This window comes from Filicampus tigris, chromosome 9 (assembly GCF_054856515.1).
Source record: "Filicampus tigris isolate MCC_2025a chromosome 9, RoL_Ftig_1.0, whole genome shotgun sequence".
Lineage (NCBI taxonomy): Eukaryota > Metazoa > Chordata > Actinopteri > Syngnathiformes > Syngnathidae > Filicampus > Filicampus tigris.
This window is the reverse complement of record NC_141225.1, coordinates 13382060-13403465: the sequence shown is the minus strand read 5'-3', so window position 1 is coordinate 13403465 and position 21406 is coordinate 13382060. Positions and strand designations below refer to the sequence as shown.

At 40.5% G+C, this 21406-nt stretch overlaps 1 protein-coding gene across 1 annotated transcript; it reads left to right on the top strand.

Annotated features, from left to right (window-relative positions):
- Positions 1 to 10908: 10908 nt before the first annotated feature.
- On the top strand, positions 10909 to 20099 carry oxtra (oxytocin receptor a). The gene is made up of 2 exons (XM_086040233.1): positions 10909 to 12081; positions 19610 to 20099. Exons 1-2 carry the CDS (start codon positions 11175 to 11177, stop codon positions 19861 to 19863), a joined length of 1161 nt encoding a protein of 386 aa, XP_085896359.1. The 5' UTR covers positions 10909 to 11174; the 3' UTR covers positions 19864 to 20099.
- Positions 20100 to 21406: the final 1307 nt, after the last annotated feature.

The following is a 21406-nucleotide window of genomic DNA, read 5'->3' as shown; positions in this document are numbered from 1 at the left end:
AGGATGCAATGAAATGACAAATTGACAAAATCGCATTATCAAACACAGCTCTTGTATCCAACGTAAACCCAAATGAATCGGAGTAAACGCACAAGTGTCTAGATGAGGATTTAACTGTCTGCTGGAATTATTTGTACCCATCACTTATTCATTTGTGCAGCTCCATTATGAATTTGTACTCAAGAACATGTTCAATTACAATTTAATTTGACACAGTAAATTTGACTCAAGCAAAAAAAACTGAAAACCGCAATAAGTAAGAAAAATTGTCAAATGAATTCCTCTCTGACAAGGTCAGTCAAAGTGAAGATTATTAACTTTGAAAAGAATGATCTTATCGTCGGGGTGACACTTGAGCATATTTCATGTGTTTTGTTTCATGCTGTTGCTAGGCAGTAAAATTTATTAGCGTCACATCCATGGCCACTGTTTGCTTAGTGTTAAGTGCATGTCAAATGCAACAACAGCATGTATATCAGTGCACGGCGCTCTACTTTGAATGCCACTGAGTGTTGAAATGCGAGTAAACTTGATTTGTGAGCTGAGCTGGTTTTACCCTGTCGGGGGGTTTTGGAAGGTCGACTGGAGGGTGACTCCTTGCTCCCCGTGGCCGGAACATGTCCTGAATAATGTCACATGAGGACTCTTCATATATTGTTCTTGGGCTCCGATGTCCTTGACTAAAAAGCCCGCTGGAAATGTCAATACCACTCAGCCACGTCACTGCACGACCTTCAGTTGCAATGGTCATGTCTTGGGTGGCACGGTGGGTTAGTGGTAAGCACATTCGCTTCACAGTTCTGAAGTTGGGGGTTTGAATCTGGGCTCCGGCCTTCCTTCTCCCCTTGCTTGAATGGCTTTGAGCTTCCTCCCACATTTTTTAGGTTAAATAAAACTCCAAACTGTCCATAATGTGTGTTTGTCTCGAGAGTATGTGCCCTGTGATTGGCTTATGACCAATTCAGGGTTTTAGTGTGCTTTTTGCCCTGAACCGTCTAAGCGGTATATGCAATACTGTAGATCAGTGGTTTGATGTTTCGCCACTAAGTGCTCAGTCGCTCTTGTCTTCATACATAAAGTATTGCGTTTTTTTGACATTGTTAATACAACTCTGTTACTACTGCAGAGGAGACTGTAAATCTTTTGGCGTGTTTCTCAGGAAACTGGGCCAATTTTCACAAAAACTGGCTGCGACTGTGGTGAGTTAGCACGGCCCAAGGACAAAACCATTACATTTTATGCTAGAATTATTTAAAATGCCAAGCTAGGCGTCTTCCGTAAGCAAACAACAGATGAGTCACTGACTTGCGTATTTATCAAGTTACAAGTAATTGCCATTAAAAAAAATGTCATACACTTGACTCTCAGCTACTTTTTTATATTAAGCGTAGTTACCAAGTGAAGCAAGGAGTGTTTGTTCCAGATTGAAAAAAAAAAACAAAAAACTGTACAATGTGAATATAGCTGTAGAATCATGGGGCTGTAACATTACAAAGAAAACGCTGAACTTTGCACATTTTATTTTGAATTGAATTTAAATATGTTTTAAAATAAGAGGCTATGATTTTAATAGAAAAAGTCTGAATGGTGTGCACAAAAGCTGTCATTTTTTAAAGTATTACGAGACTAATGTTGTAAGCATGAGAAAAAATAGGATATATTATGTATTTAATGTAATTTTATTCTCATATCATCCAATTATTCTGTCAATTACATTACAAGAATGAAGTGTTAGAATTATGAAAACGAATGTACATTTGTAATTTTATTTTGAAAAATGTGTAATACCACAAAGAATAAAATAAATTTTATGAGTGAAAAGGAATTATAGGGGGAAAAAAAATAAAGAAATATGATAGTAACAAAGACATGCGTTAAGATGAAGACTGTTGAGGATTACAAATTGAGGATTACAAGTTTCACAAACAGCAGCATCAACAGTTAAATGTGATTGTACTAATATTGAATCTACAGTATGCAAATAATGTTTACCTTCCCTTATTAAAAAATATGTTTTTCTTAGAATTACAAGTTTTTTTCTTTTTTTTTTTTTTGACCTTGCCAACACTTGATTCTACTGTACATGCCCTAAAATTCATTTTGATGGTAGCTTAATTTAGCATAGCAATAAAGTAAACCGGAAGTGGGATATAGTTTACTGGTTGTAAACTTTGATAAGCACAATATTGTCACTTACTCTATAAACCAACCCATGTGTGTTTGTGGAAAATTACGATTTGTGTGCCATCACTTCAGATTGTTGGATTCACCACCACAATGGACCAATAGTGTGACCTCACCTTTTCTCTTTTCTGGCTCACATCAGCTGGCCACAACATTAGATCTAAAATATTTTGCTGCATAAAAGTGGTACCTATTCAGAGATGACAATGCTCAGTTTTGACTGAATAAATACATTCAGCAATATGACACAAGTTAAGTTTATGCTTAGAAATTTACAGCTAGCAAATGGCTAGCAAAAGAGAGCTCATCCGGCTCTTGCCCCATCTTATGCCTCTAAATTATTTTTGAATCATTATTTGTTAACTTATCACAGTGTGAATAAAACTAACCAATCAGAGACTGTAGAGACACAAGGTGTGACCAAGGTTTGCGCCAATTTTCTCACGTCTATCGCCGCTCATGGGGGCTCGCGTGGACACATGGAGGCTCTAGCAAAAGAGACTATTCGTTTCTTGGCTAGTTATTTAACTCCAGTTCGCAACAAAAGTTAAAAATTACGAATTGGAAAGCTCTCTACTTCATGTCAGGAAATATAAATGTGGTTTTTGAGGTGTGATCGGTGTTGACGTGACCTTTCCCATCAAACCATCAGGGAAGTTGATCGCATCTCATGTTTGAATTGATTTTATATTCCAAAAAAATACAGCATCAAACCGGTAACATTTCATTTTTAGCAGTACTTCCTCATGAAGAAGTCATGCTCGCAATGTAGCTGCCCCGGCGTCTCATCATGCGTGTGCATTAGTGAGCATACTAGTATATTGACTTTAAGATTCATATCAAGAATATCAACCGAATGGCGGCTTCCTTCCCATGCCACGGCATCAAAAGTACCTGATGTCAGATGTTGTTTTGTTTTTATTTTGGGTTCACTGCCCTGAGTGCGGTCAAAGTCACTCATAGTAAACTACCTTCAAGCACCACATGGGGTCTTATCCTGTTATTATTTTGGAAGCTGATGCCTCAGATCCTGAGCAGAAAACCTCAGGAAACTGGCATAATTCTCTTTGAAGTGAGGCCAACCAGAAGAACTCAGAAGAGAATGAGATATTACCCAAGTGCAGCCTCGTAACTCAAAGAGTGGGTGAGATATGTCTCGAGCTGGTGCGATGTGCACCTTAAATTCTTGTTTACACTCATGCGAGCTTCTTAAAGTGCGCTGCTATGGTGCGGGAAATGCTTCCTCCTCCACAAAGTGATGTTTGCATGTATAATACGTCACCCGCTGGGATCCAGTTGACAGCAGTGCCTTACACCCTGCTGCGTATTGATTCACTTTATACATGCATCACACAACACTGGATCCCCCACTTCATCAGAGGCTTAGGCCGGAACCTTGTCTCTAATTAGATCTGTCAACTCAAAGTCCCCAAAACCTGTGGGAACTGTAGGCAGAACTGCTGAGCCACTGGAATCATTTGAGAGGACGCGAAACTGGATTCATTTCTATTTATCTATTTCATTTCTAATTGTTTTTTTAACACAGAAAATGAGTGAAAACAAACAAACAAAAAACTGTCATCCCAGTTTTGTGTATGTCCATAATCCATTTTGTGAGGATGGTCAAAATATGATTTGGTTGACTTATTTAAAACAGGGGTCTTCAATCCTGTTCCCCGAGGGCCGGTGTCCTACCTGTTTTCCATCTGTCCCTGCTGCAACACACCTGATTCAAATGATCGTTATCCAGCTTCTGCAGACCTTTGGTGAATATCTGTAGCAGGGGGAGATGGAAAACAGGCAGGACACCGGCCCTCGAGGAACAGGATTGAAGACTCCTGGTCTAAAATGTCACCATTATAAAACCTTTATTTACTGTACAGGCAATGTTTCAACTGATACTTTTGCATTTGTAGATGCCGTCCAATATAGACGGTTGTTAGTTGTTCCGGGTCACTTCTGGGTCACTTCCGGGTCACTTTGGGGTGACTTCCGGGTCACTTGGTGTGACGTCCGGGTCACTTTTGGGTCACTCTGGGGTGTCCCAATATTTTGGAACAATATAGCCGCTTCATTAGTGACACCTGGGGACGATGATGGTTGTTTTTCCTCGGTTACGGTGGTTTCTTACAAATCAAATTAGATACAAGTTGGGGCCGGAAAAGCATGATTTTTTTTTCACAGATATTTTTTTCCATTTTCTACAGCTCTTGTCCTCATTGGGTTCTATCTAGCATGCTTTGGGCAAGAAGCGGGTACACCCTGGACTGATCACCAGACAGTCACAGGGCATGTACAGAACACGAATGAGCCACTGACAGCTAGAGTGGGATGAGTGATTTAAAGTTTTATGGTTGCAATAAAATCTGGGGGATTTATGTCTTGGTGATTTATTTCACAATAATTACTTCATCTGTGTACTTGTGTTCAGAGAAACTGTTTTCCTCAGATTTTTGTTTATTCAAAACCGTCAAATGCACCAATATTTTATAAAAGATTAAGGGGGGGGGGTGTTGGCGCAGTGCAATGCCAGGGTCTGTGTGCATGTGACACCAGTGCACATGCTTTTTTTAAATGTTTTATTTTTTTGGGACACACTTGAATAAAGTATAATTGCACATATACTACAGTTGGGGGAAGTGGCAACCTCATTATTATTTTTTTTCCTGGCAAATTGATGCACTTCAAATCTTTTCAAAATTCTTTTCCATACTAAAAAACAATGATAATCAAATTATTCTTTGTTCAAAGTTAATCTGTCTTTGTTTTTTCTTTTGTTTTCTTTATTAATAAGTTCCCGGTATACAAAATGAAGCAGAGGTGTACTGCTGTACTCATACCAATTTAATAAGAAAAACATATATATTTATTTATATTTGCGGCGGAGAGTTGACTGGGCAGAATTAATTAATAAATAATTGAGAAGCACTGCTGTAGGTGGAAGTGGACCTGTCAGGGTTTCACACTCTGTCATTGTGGCTATGAAGACATTTTCGTGACACATCATCAATTTCAGGGGGCTCAAGGAGCATCGTTTTCCCCCATCCCTTTAGCTGTAATTTTTCTTACGTTCCCATCTTTTTCTGTGAAGGTTCACTCTCACCACAAAGAAGCTGGACATCCATCATGTCATTTTTATTTTCTCCACGGCAGGGAAAAACCTTTTGTAAGCCACTCAAGCCTTCAAGTGTCCTCATCTTGTTCCGTCGCACATTTCACAACCATTTGCATCATTTGCTGCTTTTTCTGTACCCACTTTGAAAAACTACAATACGTGCTCGCCAGCCACATCAGATACAATGTTAAGGCAGGATTTTGCCTCCAACTCTTGTGTTGGACTGTCATTACGTTAAACAGGTTTAACTAATGTGCGTCAGTTATCCACATTAGTGTGAATTATCTAAATTCATAAAGCCCACATCGTAAAATTCCATCATAGTGTCATTAAGGCGGGTGCACAACAGCGAGAGTGGGTCCTTGAGACGGCCTTCAGGCTATGCTCATCCAGCATCTCCTCTCCAAAAGACCTTGATCCTCACCAAGCCCACGACTAATTATGTCCACATATTCTTAAAATATTGAAAACAAAAATCCCCAAGCCCTCTAACCATAAAGAGAAAGTTGTTACACATATACAAATTTGAGAAACAACTTTTACAAATATGAATACAGTGGACCCCCACTATTTGCACGCGATAGGTACCAGCCTTGAATAGCATATTTTCCATCAATAATTGATTTTCCCTGAAAAGTGATTATAATTTCCTATATTGATAGTTTAAAATTAAACTAAAAAACTAAGACTATAGCAAGAGCTATGATACCAAAACACAACTTTTCTTACACTTACAAACATTTCTGTACCCTTAAAAATACAGTACAATACACTTTTTACGGCACAGCACGCATGTCACGTCAACAATTGTGATGCTGTTGGTGATAAAGAATTATTTTAGCACTGCAGTACGGTGCAAAACAATGAAAGTTTAACTGCACAGCAAAGCGCAGGAGTAACATTGGTGCAGAATGATAACATGCTATGCGCTTTGGTGTTTAGTCCCTCGAAACCGACGGATCCAACAACACAAAATGGCAGATAAATTTAGAGATATTCCGCTGAGCTGGTGTAACAGATTTAATTAGGTTCGATGCTGTGTCTTGTCCTAGTTTGGCGCAACTATCGTGAGCCAAAGCAGACATGGGCGCCGCCATCTTATCTATGCACTCTTGCTGACTGCCTATTTGTGAATGGATGACTGAGTCAGGGACTGTGAGTGGAGAGAGTTTGGTTGAGCGGACAAATAACTATATAACAAAAAAAAAAAAAATGTTTGCGTTATAACGCAAACGTTTTGCCTTATAAAGCTATCTTCAATATTTTCGGGGTGTCCCCTGGCTAGTGACCAACGGTGGTTGTGTTGACAGCTAAATGCTATCATGGTCAACACTTAGCTGTAAACAAATCAATCCACTCACAATACTCCCAGCCAGGAAATGGATGTGAATAGGAATTAGCTAGCTAATGAACTTTAAATAATGTTTATTCATCATGAAACCTCTGCTGTTAGCATCTCTCCCTCGGCATCCATGTTTAATTTTTTTTTTTTTTTGCTTTGTTTTTTTTGTTTTTTTTGGGGGGGGGGGCGGACTGATGTAATGTAGGGACGGAAGCGCTTTAAAAGGACGAGGATGATGACGGAAGGGGGCCCAGGTCGCGGACGAAAGACGAACCGGTAAAATAGGGTAAAGTGCCCATCTCTGCATACTGTATGACAGCCTACCTTGCCTCAATGAAGTGTATTTTATTGCTGTCCACATTCATTTATTGCTGACTACCTCATCTTAAACACCAGCACACAACTAAAATGCCTGCCCTTTAAAGGCAATCTGAACAAGAAGGAACTTCTGGAATAGCAATGTGGCAGACTGTAAAGAGCAAAACTCAATTTACTGGACGACAGATATTCCAAAACTGTCCATATATTTTGAGCGGAGTCTTAGGAATGATCAGGTACAGGCAGGTTAAAAACTCCAACTAGTTCATATGTTGCTGGATGAAGCAATGGTTACCTGATCATAACCATCAAATAAGAACTTGGAATGTTATGGTTAAGTCATTATATCATCAAAATAAAGTCACAGTATTACAAAGAAAATCTGATTAGACTAAGACAAGGCTACCGATAAGTCAAAAAATAACTCATGAACTCATTTTTAGTCAGAATAAAATCTTATTTTGTACTTGTAACCCTTACAATAATAAAAGTGTGATATTATGACAGCAGTTGTAATTATCCAAGGAATAATGTTATTGGCAATAAAGTCATAATATGCAAATGAGTCACAATTTGTAAATAGTCATGACCTTCCCCCGTCCCCCCCCCCAAAAAAAAAATAATTGAATTAGTACTAGTCGTAATATTACAAGAACAAACTCATAACCAAGACTAATAGTGAAATCATGCCAATACTCAATAGCACTTGGTGCATTGTCAGATGTTACTGTGTCCTTCTAAAATCCACTATGGCCAAAGACACTATTTTGCCTTTCAATGTCCCGTGGAAGACAATCAGCATGCACAGAAAAGCTAAGCAGCCAAATAAGGACTGCTAAAATATTCCAAAAGCATCACAGTATGATGCAACCAGATTGGCACTCAGTAGAGTGCAGACCTTGGGCAAAAAAAAAAAAAAAAAAAGACTGGATATCCTGGACTGGTCATCAACCACTCACAGGCTGACATATAGACAAAACAATTATCCACACTCACGTTTCCCACTACAATTAAGAGCAATGTTCTTCAACTGGGTTTAGGGAGCCCCGCTGGTCCGCATTCTGTAGTTTAGTATTCCGGAGTAGAAGTGCATTCTACTTCCCATATGGGAACTGGCATGCCAAAAATATAAACAAACAAACACTAAACCTACCTAATCAATCTCCTCACGACCAAGTGATTGTTCCATATAATCACATAAACCCAAATTACCTGCAATTGTGATGTTGTGTTTTTCAAACAAAAGGTGTGTTACTACAGGAATAAAGTCCTTTTTTTAAGAGCAAACGGCGTACTATTACTACTAAATTGCAATGTCGATTTGAATTTGATACATTTTTCAGTCCTAGTTGGTTCCCAAACCCTTAAGAAGCACTAATTAAGCCAAAAGTCGATCACACAAATTTGTGTGGGTTAATGTTGCCACAACTGCTGCAGCAGGTGGCCGATCTGTCTTTCTTTTCCCAAAATTAAGCTTCTTCATATCACACTTTTCACTTTCTGGGTTGGCATGCCGACGGCTAATTTACCGAAAAAAAAAAAACCACGATACCTGAAATAGATATGTGACGCGTGTAGCGAATGATGTTTACACTGTGTGAGAGAATGTACAACTTAGCGTTAAGCATGAATGTCAGGAAGCTTAGTTCGTGAACCCAAACAATATTTGTCCGAAAATTTATTTGTGAACCGATTTGTTTGTGAAATGAAATTCTACTAAGAAGTTCTACCCTAATTACTTATTTTTTTCATTTCACTTGAGTAGTTGAATATGTGAAGCACACTTCTAACTCAAATAATCACTTGCAAAAAAAAAAATCGGGGAATGCTCGGCTCTAGAAAAACTCGGAAATCGGGGCACTCGTAAATCAAGCTACCTTTGATTTGTTTATTACGTTTTACTGAACTTCAACCTTCATAGTGTCACTGGGACGACTGCATTGTAGCTATTTCCCGTCTTATAATACCCTGTGGCTGACCAGAAGAATGTAGTTCATGAAGTTAGTATATATTTTCCTCACAAATTCCTTAGTCATTGGATTAGATACAATCAATCATTATATGTCTTTTTCCCTTGCCCTTTTGCTTTCCAGGTAGCACTAAATCATAATCACTCTGCACATAACTGCTCTCAATTTGCAGTCAATCCACTGTTTTCCAGACTCAAAGCCGCAAAAGGAGTGACGTCCAGGGGGAGGTGGTTGACTCTGGCTCCTGGACTGGAGGGAGGGCAGTTGACGGGCTCTGCAAATGCATGTTGCTGGAAAAGACGCATACAAATCGCACTTTGGTGACTTTTTCTGACTTTCTCGGAATACACCCGATACATTCTTCCATCGGTGTTTTTTAGCCATTAACGACCTTCTTGTGTGGCGTTTGCATGTTCTCCCTGTGCTTGAGTGCTCCGGCTTCCTCCCACAGCCCCAAAAAACATACATGTTAGATCAATTAAAGGCTCTACATTGTCGTTTGGTGTGAATGTCTATGTGCCCAGCAATTGGCTGGCAAAAGTCAGCCGGGATGGACTCCGACCTACCCAGCATCCTAATCAGGACAAGCGCTATAGAAAATGGATGGATAGAGGTTGTGTGTAATGTGACCCTTATCAAAAGAAAGACTCTCAATTCCATGGGGGGTGTTGTATGTGACAAAACAAAAGTGCAACCCCAGATATAATAACGTGTTTTATTCTGTAAATCCAATGTCTGTCCTAATTACTTGGGATGCCACAAGGATCAATTTTTGCTCCACTATTGTTCTCGATTTACACAAATGACCTCACAAATTGTGTCAGGGTGTTAATTGGCAACTGTCCGCAGATGGTACTTACTGTCATCCAAGTCTCTGCTAAACACCTGGACTGGCTGAACAGCAACTAATGAGCCATTTTTAACAATAACTACCTGGAAAAGATTCACTTCACATCAAATGGAAAATTGTTCCATGTGCTTCTCAATTAAAAACAGATGTTCAACAGCACATTTAGGATGCACAACAATCACATAATACAAAGAGTAAATGAAACAATGTACTTAGGTATCATTCTGGACAATAGTTTAAGATTTCAAAGTTAAGTTTAATAAAGGTCAAAACAAGCCTGAATTGATTCTGTTTCATCAGAAGATATTCGTCTGTTCATGCCGCTTTTATATACAGGCAAGTAATGATTTTGTCATCTCTATCTTATTAAATAGATATTTAATTTAAGTGACTTATCCTGTTGTCATGAGCAGCCATAATAAGTAACATTATTTTTCTATGGTTATCATCACAACTTTCTCCTTTGGCATCACTGGTACCCTTCTGAAATGACATCACAAAACAATTCCCCCCAAAAGGCACACTTTTGGAGATGCTCACTGAGCTGAAGTCTGGTCGGATTGAATATCTTTTGAATTTAAAGCATTTGTATTCAGAAAATGTTTCACTCCGAATTGTACCACTTTTGGGGTGTTTGACTTGCATCACTGTAGTCAAGTCAGAAATGCAACTGGACTGGCAACCCAGTCAAGTATTAGGAGGCCATGAGGGATGGTTGACATTGGCCCATTTTAATGACAAAACAGTGGCACTGCTTCAATATGGAGAGCGAACGAACAAAAGTTATCTTCCAATGTTTTTTTTTAATTTGATTTTTTATATATATATATATATATATAGTTTATTTGCAGCTCAATAATAGTGTACTCACTATTCAGGTAGCAGTTGCAAAGTTGCACTCTTCAGATTTGATGACAGCATGAATTATAAACGTATCTGATTTTCCGTGAGCGGGCGTAACGTTCAAAGATTGTGAACGTGCACAAACGTGCGACTGGTGCGCGGCGTCCCCTAGTGGCTGCGACGATGCAGCCTATTTGGTGGGACGTGTATAGTTGGCTGGATCACAGCGGCACACATATGCTGTGGTGCTCCTCTTGTGCTGCCCATTGCCACTCTTAGCGGGGAGGATGCCGCAGCTCCTCTGTTCTGCAGAACTTTCCTCCGCGTTTCCCCCCACTCTCTCTTTTGGTTTTTGCTTGACGCTAAGATGCTGAGAATTTGGTTTTGTGTTTTTTTATACCAATAACAAGTGAGGTTTTTTTTGTGTGTGTGTGGTAGATGTTTTTGGGAACCGGATTGGACGCCGATTTTTGGACTAATGCATCTAAATTGCAGTAATTGATTAACGCAGTATGTTTGGCCGATCTTTGGGGTGACGCACGGACTGCGCCAATGGAGAGCTTTTTGAACCAAAGTGACTTGTGGCCGGTGAATGACTCGTGGTCCTCCGAGCCCAACCAGACAAACCCCCTGAAGAGGAACGAAGAGGTGGCCAAGGTGGAGGTGACAGTCCTCGCCCTGATTCTCTTCCTGGCGCTCACCGGCAACCTGTGCGTCCTGGCGGCCATCCATAGCGCCAAGCACAGCCAGTCGCGCATGTACTACTTCATGAAGCACCTGAGCATAGCCGACCTGGTGGTGGCCGTCTTCCAGGTCCTGCCCCAACTCATCTGGGACATCACCTTCCGTTTCTACGGTCCGGATCTGCTGTGCAGGCTGGTCAAGTACCTGCAGGTGGTGGGCATGTTCGCCTCCACCTACATGCTGGTGCTCATGTCCGTGGACAGGTGTCTGGCTATCTGCCAGCCTCTGCGCTCCCTGCACAGGAGGAAGGATCGCTTCTATGTGGTGTTCTCCTGGAGCCTCAGCATGCTCCTCAGCGTTCCTCAAATGTTCATCTTCTCCCTCCGCGAGGTGGGCTCGGCCGGCTCCGGGGTGTACGACTGCTGGGGCGACTTCATCATGCCGTGGGGGGCCAAGGCGTACATCACGTGGATCAGCCTGACCATCTACATTATCCCGGTGGGGATCCTGAGCGTGTGCTACGGTTTGATCAGCTTCAAAATATGGCAGAACTTTAAGCTGAAGACCAGGCGGGAGCAGTGCATCAGCCTGACGCCCAAGAGCGGCAAAGGAGGCAGCGCGTTGGCGCGCGTGAGCAGCGTCAAGCTCATCTCCAAGGCCAAGATGACCACCGTCAAGATGACTTTTGTCATCGTGCTGGCGTACATCGTGTGCTGGACCCCCTTCTTCTCCGTGCAGATGTGGTCCGCATGGGACCCGGCCGCCCCACGCGAGGGTGAGCGCAAATCTTTTCATTACCGGCTTTCGCTCCAAATCTGTGCGTAAAAGTCACCGCGCGCAGTCTCCCCCAACCTTTATTGAACACCAGGCGCATATTTTACATTGGCATCACCGATCAAAATGTCACTAACACATAGCAACTTCTTTCATAGGAACTTTTTTTAGACGAGCGTGCATAAAGCTATTCTGTTGTTAGAAAGCCAGCAGGTGGGTACACAGGTTACTTCTGCCATCTAGTGGAAGAGTATGTAATTATTCTGAATGTCAATATACGTCAGTGGAATAGCTAGAACAAAGACACATTAATAAATCAATTTCAAACCAATTAATTAAAATTGGATAATTTCCCGGGCAGCTGAGTCTAAATGTTTGTCTATATGCGCCCTTTGATGGGCAAACGACCAGTCCAGAGTGTAACTCGCCTCACCTGAAGGTCAGCGGCGAGAGCCTCCAGTTCACCCGTGACCATAAGGAGGACAAGCACCATAGAAAATGCTAATGAACAACCAATTGTTATAAACGTTTTCACTTTCTATCCTCATAAACACTTTCAGCATAAATCTGATGCATTATTATTATTATTATTATTATTATTATTTCCTTCTATGCAAATTTTGGCACTAAAGAAACTCAAAACAAGAGGGAAAAAAAAATCAATAAAAAATGCAAAACAACGATGGAAAAGATTTATTCGTCCGCTATTACGTGCTGATTATACATGTCCCGATGTCACATGGTGCAGGTAGATGGCAAACCAGTGGACTTAAGTGCAGGAAGGCAAGGCGGGAGCGCAAGATGGACACAAAACAAAAATGAATTTATTTACCAAAAATAAAACACAAAGGTAACCAAGGCATGAGGACTCAAAAACACAAACCTAACAAGTCTCAAAAGCTAGACACAAAGTATCAACTCCAAAAAATGGCAATGGACTCACAAGAAGGAAAGGACAGGAACACCAACACCTGGACAAGACACAAGTGGTTGGAGGGAGTTGATTGGTTAAGACAAGCGACCAAAGTAATCCCTTTTTTGACCGACGGTATCAATATATGGTGGCGATGTGCCTAGAAATGTGGCTGTCTTTTCATTCAACTATCCACACCACTTACACGTTGTGAATGACTAATTTGGAATCCTTGCATTCTCAATGCATGACATCGCGATTACGAAACCGCCAATGAAACTAATCCGTCCATTAATATTGAATAAATCCAGTCGTTCTCAACCACTGTGCCAATTTGCTGCAGGAAATGATCCACTTCACTTCATTGGTCCAAAATATTTTGGTCTGTCATTTATCTTTGCCAGCTGGATGGCAGAAGTAATTAACCTGTGATAAATTGTGACATCACAGTTTGCTCAAATTCACACACACAAACACATTTTCAGGCAATTTCAGGCAGGCAATGAAAAATGTACCTCGTGAGTCTAATTTTGCCCTTAATCGGTAGGTGACATATAAGATAGACTTCAGCATTCATTTTCATACGGTACATCTTTTATTTGGTGCTGTGCTGTAAGGTTTTTCTATTGTAAAAGTGGTTCGATAAAGGTTAGGAAAAACAATAACTTGCTAGTTCGTTAGGAACACCTGCATGATTTGATAAGATCCAATGCAAAAGCTCTGTTAAAGATTTTGAACCGTGTCCCGGTGCACAAAGGCCGGCTTGAATGAGTTTTATCTCACTACCTCTCTGTCTGTCTATGCACGCATTTGAATACATTTGTTTTGTTTCCCAAAATGCAGTGAGTGTTGCTTTTAGAATACACAAGGCGCCTTTCTCCCACGTGCCCCGTGCCACCCACAGCACTGCGCACGTCGGACGGCTAATCATTAATCAAATTAGTGTGCGCGACCGCACGGCCACAAGCTTTGTGTGTGCCTCTGGGGCCACATCTGAGCGCCTCGTTGACATTTAACAGCAATAAGCGCCAAAGCATGACAAGCACTGTAGTGTACAGTCCCCACAGGTCATCGGTCGGTTGGACAACGGCCACACCCGTTGTGCCCCAGAAAACTAGCATCTTTGTATTTGCACATTGGGATGATCGTGCCTTATATTTCACCTATAAGTGAGCGGACAGTGTCATAAAATGTCCACTTTACACAAGACTGTTGTTGTTTGGAAGTGGGCATTTTATTAGGTTAAAAATGACCGTCTAATGAGATCCAGTAAAAGAGTTGTATCTAAAAATCTGGCCTCTGGGTAATAATGCGGAGTTTTGAGAATCATTTAATACTACAGTTGTAGTAGACACTTCATTTTTTCTATTTTGTTTCATATATCAGACAGACATGAGGCAATCAAAGGTTTGACAGCTTCGGCTTTGTAGCTTTTCCAAGCATATCATTCTCATGACGTGCAACTTGACGTTGTCGCTAAATTGTCACCTGGCGAGACGTTTTTTTCTGTCCACGACTTCAGTTCCGACATTTCCGAAGCAACGTTCAGTGCAATTGAAGCAATTGCTGATTCTACCACCACCGATGCAAACACTAAATCTTCTCGAACGGGTGTTGGAGCAAAGCCAAGGGAAGGAAAGTCTCTTTGGAGTGCTGCATCATCAACAAAAGTTTGATTCAGTGGCTGCATTGGAGAGTGACAAAGCTTTGCGCTGACTTGAGGTTGATCAAAGGCTTCGCACAGAAGATCATGATGCTCAGCAACCAAAAATGTATCACCCTCCAAAGCATCTGCCGAATAGAGCTTTTGTGGCTGCTACGTTCCAGTGCGGGCCTCCAGATACACTTTCCCTGGATTTGCACAAACGCCTGCTCTAGGAGTTTGGCGTTTTCCCCATGGTGGTAGTAGCAGGCCTTGCACTGTGAGGCTTGTTAAGAACAGATCCTGTTTTGAGAAACTTGTCATGGTAGGGGTGGGCGATATGGCCTTAAAAAAAAAAAAAAATCTCGATATTTTTTCAAAAAACTCGATAAGGATAATTTGATAATCTGACTGAGGTCCGACTTGTCAATCTGAAATCATTTACAGACTAGGGAGGTTGCGTCTTGCCCAATTTATTTTTATTTTAATTTACCCGCTCAGACGGGACACTCCTCCATATTTGAAACACGTTTGCTCGCCCGCAAACAGTCACAAGACTTCATCCTTCCACTTCCTCTTCCTTTGCCGTCCATGCAGACTGATTTGCCGAATGAAGATTTCATCAATTCCTCCTACTTTGCGGCCATTGGCGGACTTGTTCGTCTTTCCTTTTTGAAGCAGTATAAATACTCGTTAATGTAAACCCCGTGAAAGCAACATTGAGGATAATATCGATGACGGTATATTCTCGCCCAACCCTACATGGATAGCGTAAATTGTACGACACAAAGCCATTTGACGGCCATAGATCTTCTCAAACTGGCGCTGAACTGCATTTGTGGACAGAAAAGACGTCTTGCTAGGCAATGATTTTGCAGCGCTGCTCCGATGTCAACTGATGAGCCATGGGCAAGGGAATGTTATGCTTAACTGCAAAGGCCAAAGTTGTCAAATGTTAATCACCTCACATTTTTTCAAATGTTACCTGGATTGAAACAGTAAAAAGGAAGCATGCAGAGACTTTTAGAACACCCTGTATGTTTGTTATTGTGGTTTTGAGTTCCACTGAATTCCACTGAACTGAGAGCTGCTCAAAATAATTCCTCCCTCCTGTGTGGCTGAGCGACAAAGCATGTTCAATTGTGTGTGTCGCCTGGATATTTTGTTTTTATCCAACCACAAAGAGGGGATATTTGTCTTCCTGATGATGGTATTTCCTAAAGCCATGTAAGAAAAACGGTCAAAAAAAGGGCTAGAATAATCGCTAGATCGGAAATATCACGGCAAGTGGACAGTAAACCAACTTTGATGGAGAAAATGATTATCCTTTTCATGTGTGTGTGTCCCTCCTTTGTGGAAGGTTCCAAGTGACTGCATGAATGCCATCCTTGACTCTCGAGCCACATTATTTACATTTTAGGCGACTGACTTGGCAAACAGCATGATTTTTTTTTTCTTCTCCTGTCTGCATTCATCAGGAAGGAGGCCGATGACTGTTGTCCACGTGAATAACCCTTAGAATGGCCACAATCGTCTGATCCACGTGCCAGTGTTTGCGTAGCACAGATAAGCCAAAGTGCATGCTGCCTGTGTGCGGATCACTATCCATTAGACTGACACTAATGACAACTCAGACAGACAGCAGACAGCACTGAGCAACAAATACAAGATCCCCTTTTCAGGTGCATCTTTCTAGAGATGGTGACTTTTTTTATTTTCATATTCTTAGAATAAAAAAATAAAACATAAAAAAAAAAATCAGTAGATATTTCACTTAATGTATCACTTTCGCTTTGTTAGTTCCCCATGATATTCCACAGTACATTATTGAGATGTACCTGAATATTCAAAATTTAGATGATAGCATTTAGCACACCAAGTAGATTTTCCCTGCCAAACAGCTTGTAAAATGAAATGGCTCTTCCAACGTTTATTTGTGGGACCTCCAAGTATGACCACAATGCATTTCATGATGCTGGTTGAACTTGGATTTAGTAGGTCCTCCAAGTACCACCATCGTGACCCACAACAAAATGCACAACCCTAGTAGGCCTAAGTGTTCATCAAAAGCAAGACTGAGGCTTTATTCTTATTGTAGTGTTATTGTAAGCCACTGTAACGTGATGCAGTTGGAACATTACCACTGCGCTTCAGTTTAACAGGGAAAAACATTTACTTGAATAAGCATGAATAAAAAATTGAAATAGTTAAAAAATATTTTTATCAAAATAAATATTACAAATTAATATTATTAATAATAATAATAATAATTTATTTTATATGACACATTTTATAGTTTTTTTTAATTAATTCTCTGATTGATCAGTAATCAGCAGGGTTTTCTTCTGCTGAAAATAGGCGTCGGCCTAAAAAAAATCCATATTTTCCGTAAAAAAAAAGCCCTATTTTACTCCCTTTGAATTTTAAGTGATCATCTAATGTTGATTTTTTTTGGGACAATTCTACACTAAGAGTTTGGTGTGGAACAATCTGAGACACACACATTTGGTATGAACTATAATAGAGATGGAAGACAAACATCTGCTACCTGCTACAGCTGTGAAGGGGGAACAACTTCATATTTTCTTTGCGGTTCACCTGCAGGTTTAATGTCCCAGTGGTCCAATACTTTTTATTTGGCATTAGAATTGCAACACAGTGCACTTCATGATTTTCTTTAATATGTCATTAAGTGACACTTGACTCACTTATTTCCACTTTCAGCTGGTCCAATTGTGTTGAAATAGAAGGTGCAAATGGCCACTCACACGCATGTTTCATCCATACTGCTGCATCGTCTCATTTATTCTTTGGCTCGGCTTCAACGCAAGAACACATCAGCGTTATGAATTTGCGAAAAAAAAAAAGAGCAGCAGGCAGTAATTGTGAACGCAAAAACGCCTCATTAGTTGACAACTGTGATTTCACATTTAGCCTGCGTGGCTCGCTTTGAACAGCGACAGAAAAGTGCTGGAGGGCGAACGCCGGCCAGCTCAGACTCGCAATCTCCAACATATTGCCGCTGAAAAAAAAAAAGATCCCCTACTGAGCCTGCTGACTCACCATGCTATTGATTTGCATTCAGCACACAATAGCCAAGAAACCCAAGGAGTTTCAGACCTGTTAAAGGTCGACCCTTTTTCTTGATTGTTTTTACCCTTTCTTTCTTTTAAACATTGCCAGCATTTGACAAAAAAAAAAAACTGCAAACAAATGCGAATGGGCAACAAATTTAGGAGGAACCTCTTTATGGTTTATCGCTATCAGCACTGACTTTCCAATGGAAGTCCCCCTCATTTCATTTACCTTGCAATTAATCACACCCTCAGAGATCATTTCACGAGTGTGATTAATCAAATGAGATCATTTCAAAGCCTCTCCAGAGTCAGCAGAGAAGATCCACTTTATTCAATTTTTCTCATTACACCACACGTTTCTCCCGTTACTTGTTGCAGAATTTGTGAAGCGCAAATGGGCCAATGTGAAATGACAAATGGAACAAGAAGTCAAACGGAATTACTTCAAAAAGATAATGACAGATGTTTGTACACGATAAATTTAAAATTGGGATTTGAATCAGCGCTCTGTATTAACTATGAGGTTGAAAGCAGCTTGTCCAGGGATGCTGGTTGATTTCCAAACAGTTCTTCTCCATAGGAAACTATGTAAGCAGACATAATCTGTTCTAAAGCCAAACCCTCACCATCATAAATTCTTTATTAACCGTACAAAATGTTTTCAGGGACCAGTATTAGGTGTCATGCAAATTAAACACCGTGTATATCGAGATATGAAAATAAAATGCTCAGCTGTACCGTAGTGAGCGGTTGCACCTTGACGATTTGCTTGCAAATTAATTTGGCTCTGATTAGTTGGGTTCAAAGCAATTATTCTGTTGAAAGAATAAATGCTCACAAAGGTTAACTGTAGTCTTGATGTTCTAGTGAAAGAGCATTTCTTTGTTCTGCTTGTCACGATATACATTGCTGACATCTCCCATCGCCAAATATTGCTTTCCATGGCTTTATGTCAATTATGCCACACACTTTTTCTCCCAGTGCAGGAGGGCCGCAGACAAGCCCCTAAAGACGATCAGTCAAGTCACACATGTGATAAGACAATTTCGGGGATTGTGAACACTTTTGTAAAATGTCACACAGGGGATGCGGCATAAATGTCATGCAGCATGCCGCCGCGTACGAGCACTCGGTGTGATGTATGGTTTCAGATTATTGTATTTAATATCACCAAGGATTAGCTCCAGTTTATAGTATGTTTTTTTTCTTCTTCTGACTTTGTACTAATTCAAGGTCATAGTTATTATTGGAGCTGCGTAAGCATTCACACACGGTTATTGATCTATTCCCACTCTTCTGTAAATGGCAGACCTTCGTTATAGCCCTCAGATAATTGGACCAATAGGTGCAACTACTCTTCCACGTTGAGAGGAGCCAGATGAGGTGGCTCGGGCATCTGGTTAGGATGCCTCCTGGATACCTTGCTGAGGTGTTTTGGGCATATCCCACCAGCAGGGGTCAGAAGATTTAGGCACTGTGATGTCATTTTTAGTCGACAGCAAGTGGCATTACAAGGCAATATGGCCGCCACCTGATATTGGATAAAAACAGCGGATTTTTTTTCTGGTTTATTCATATTCTACAAACACGGTATTGATCAGATATGGGCATTTTAGTCAATTTTGCTGGCCGACATTCGTCATCTGTCAGCTGGGGGCACATAGAACATATTATTGTAAAGAAAGTTTTTGAGTTGACTTCCCCGCCCCACAATTTGCTTTTGTCCGCACTACATTGTTATTTATGAGTAGACAGTCCGAATGAATATTGATGCCATGTCAACTTACTTGAGCTGACGGCATATATAATTGATGTATCTGTCGGTCGCTCTGGCGTCGGTCGGTCGGTTTATGTTTTTTCTCCTACCTGACGATTCCTGTCGCGGCCTTTCCCGCAGCGATGCCCTTCATTATCTCCATGCTGCTGGCCAGCCTCAACAGCTGCTGCAACCCGTGGATCTACATGTGCTTCGCCGGCCACCTCTTCCATGACCTGCGGCAGAACTTCCTGTGCTGCCCGGCGCGCTACTTCAAGTCGTCGCGGTGCCTCGCCGAGCGTGACTTGGACTCCAGCCACAAGAGCATCTCGTCTACCTTGGTCATTAAGAGCACCGGCAGCCAGAGGAGCATCACGCAGACGTCCAGCACGTGAGCGCTCGGTGATACTAAAGACCCGTTATTGACACAGGAGGAGACTCATAAAAGAGAAATATTCATGGTTTTATTCACGGCACAGCCATTTATGGTGTAAACAGAGAATAATGGATGTACAGAATATGTGAGTGCAATGAATATTTTCAGGATAATTATGGAATAAGCCAAGCAATTAACATTTGTTTGCTTATTTTTCTTCTTTAAGATGCACAGTATATATATATATATATATATATATATATATATATATATATATATATATATATATATATATATATATATATATATATATATATATATATATACAGTATATACATACACACACATACCAGCCACAATATTAGGTACACAAAAATGTACAAATTTACAAATTTTTTGCAAACTTTTGACTGTGTCAGAGAACAAGTTATTGGAGATCATATTCACTCAAAATGATCCAACCCGCCTTTCCCGGTAAATTCCATTCATATGCAAAATGTACAAAGTGTTGCTTGCAATTTAAGTGGTGTTGAATTTAAATAGTTCTTTTGTTGTCGGTCCATTGTTACTTAACTTACTACACGTTTGAACGCATTGCAAATAGATATTGCAACAGGGGTTGAATAATTTTGAGTGCAACTGCAGGCGTTTCCAATATTTTGGTGACCTCATTTGTACTTCAAGAGAAGAAAATACAGAGCACGGAAAACAGTGGACACCTCTCAGCGAGGTACCGTGGAATTCTACATTCATAATCATTGTTAATATCGTGCACATGTATAAGTTGTACACGCTTGATGTGCTGCTAATGTACAGCGCAGCTGAGAGTATAAAACCTGTATGTGTGCGTGTGAGTATGCATTATACACGTGTGCCCTGTTTGTTGCATCCGCATTTGATTGCATAAGTGTCAAATATTTATACACTGTACTGTGAGATGTGAAAATTGTCATTTAAAAACGCCCTTATAAAGAGAATAAAGTGCAAAAGGAGAATGTAATACTATGATTCAGCGAAACTCTCCATCCATCCAGAAAGTTGCTCCTTGGAAAATGTTGGTAACACAATGCGTTTTATTTTAAACTGCAGCTTTACTGATAACTTGGTAATCCATTTCTTGGTGGCTTTAACTCATCATGTGTAGTTTTTACGCCTTGCCGGATCAAAATCAACGCACTGAGTCAAATCCTCAACCCAATGCCCTGGTTATAAATAACCCGGCGTTGGCTCGGTCCCTTTTGGACCCGGCGCTGGGTTAGCTATTTCACCCAATTTGGGTTGATTTTAAGACAGCGGTTTTAAGCGTGTATATTATTATATCATTATTATACATATTATTAGTAATATAATTATTAGTATATTATTATAGTTTGTATTATTATATACACATGTCTGAGGCATCTGTTTAGCCCTTTATTTAATCGTTCTGAATATTCCACATCAAATAACCTCATCTTCTCTGCATTCATTTTTAATCACTGCTCATTGATTATTGCCACCATTCATTAGGAGTGATCTGAATGAAAAGAAACAAAGCACTGCACGAGGTTCCCGAAGGGTGT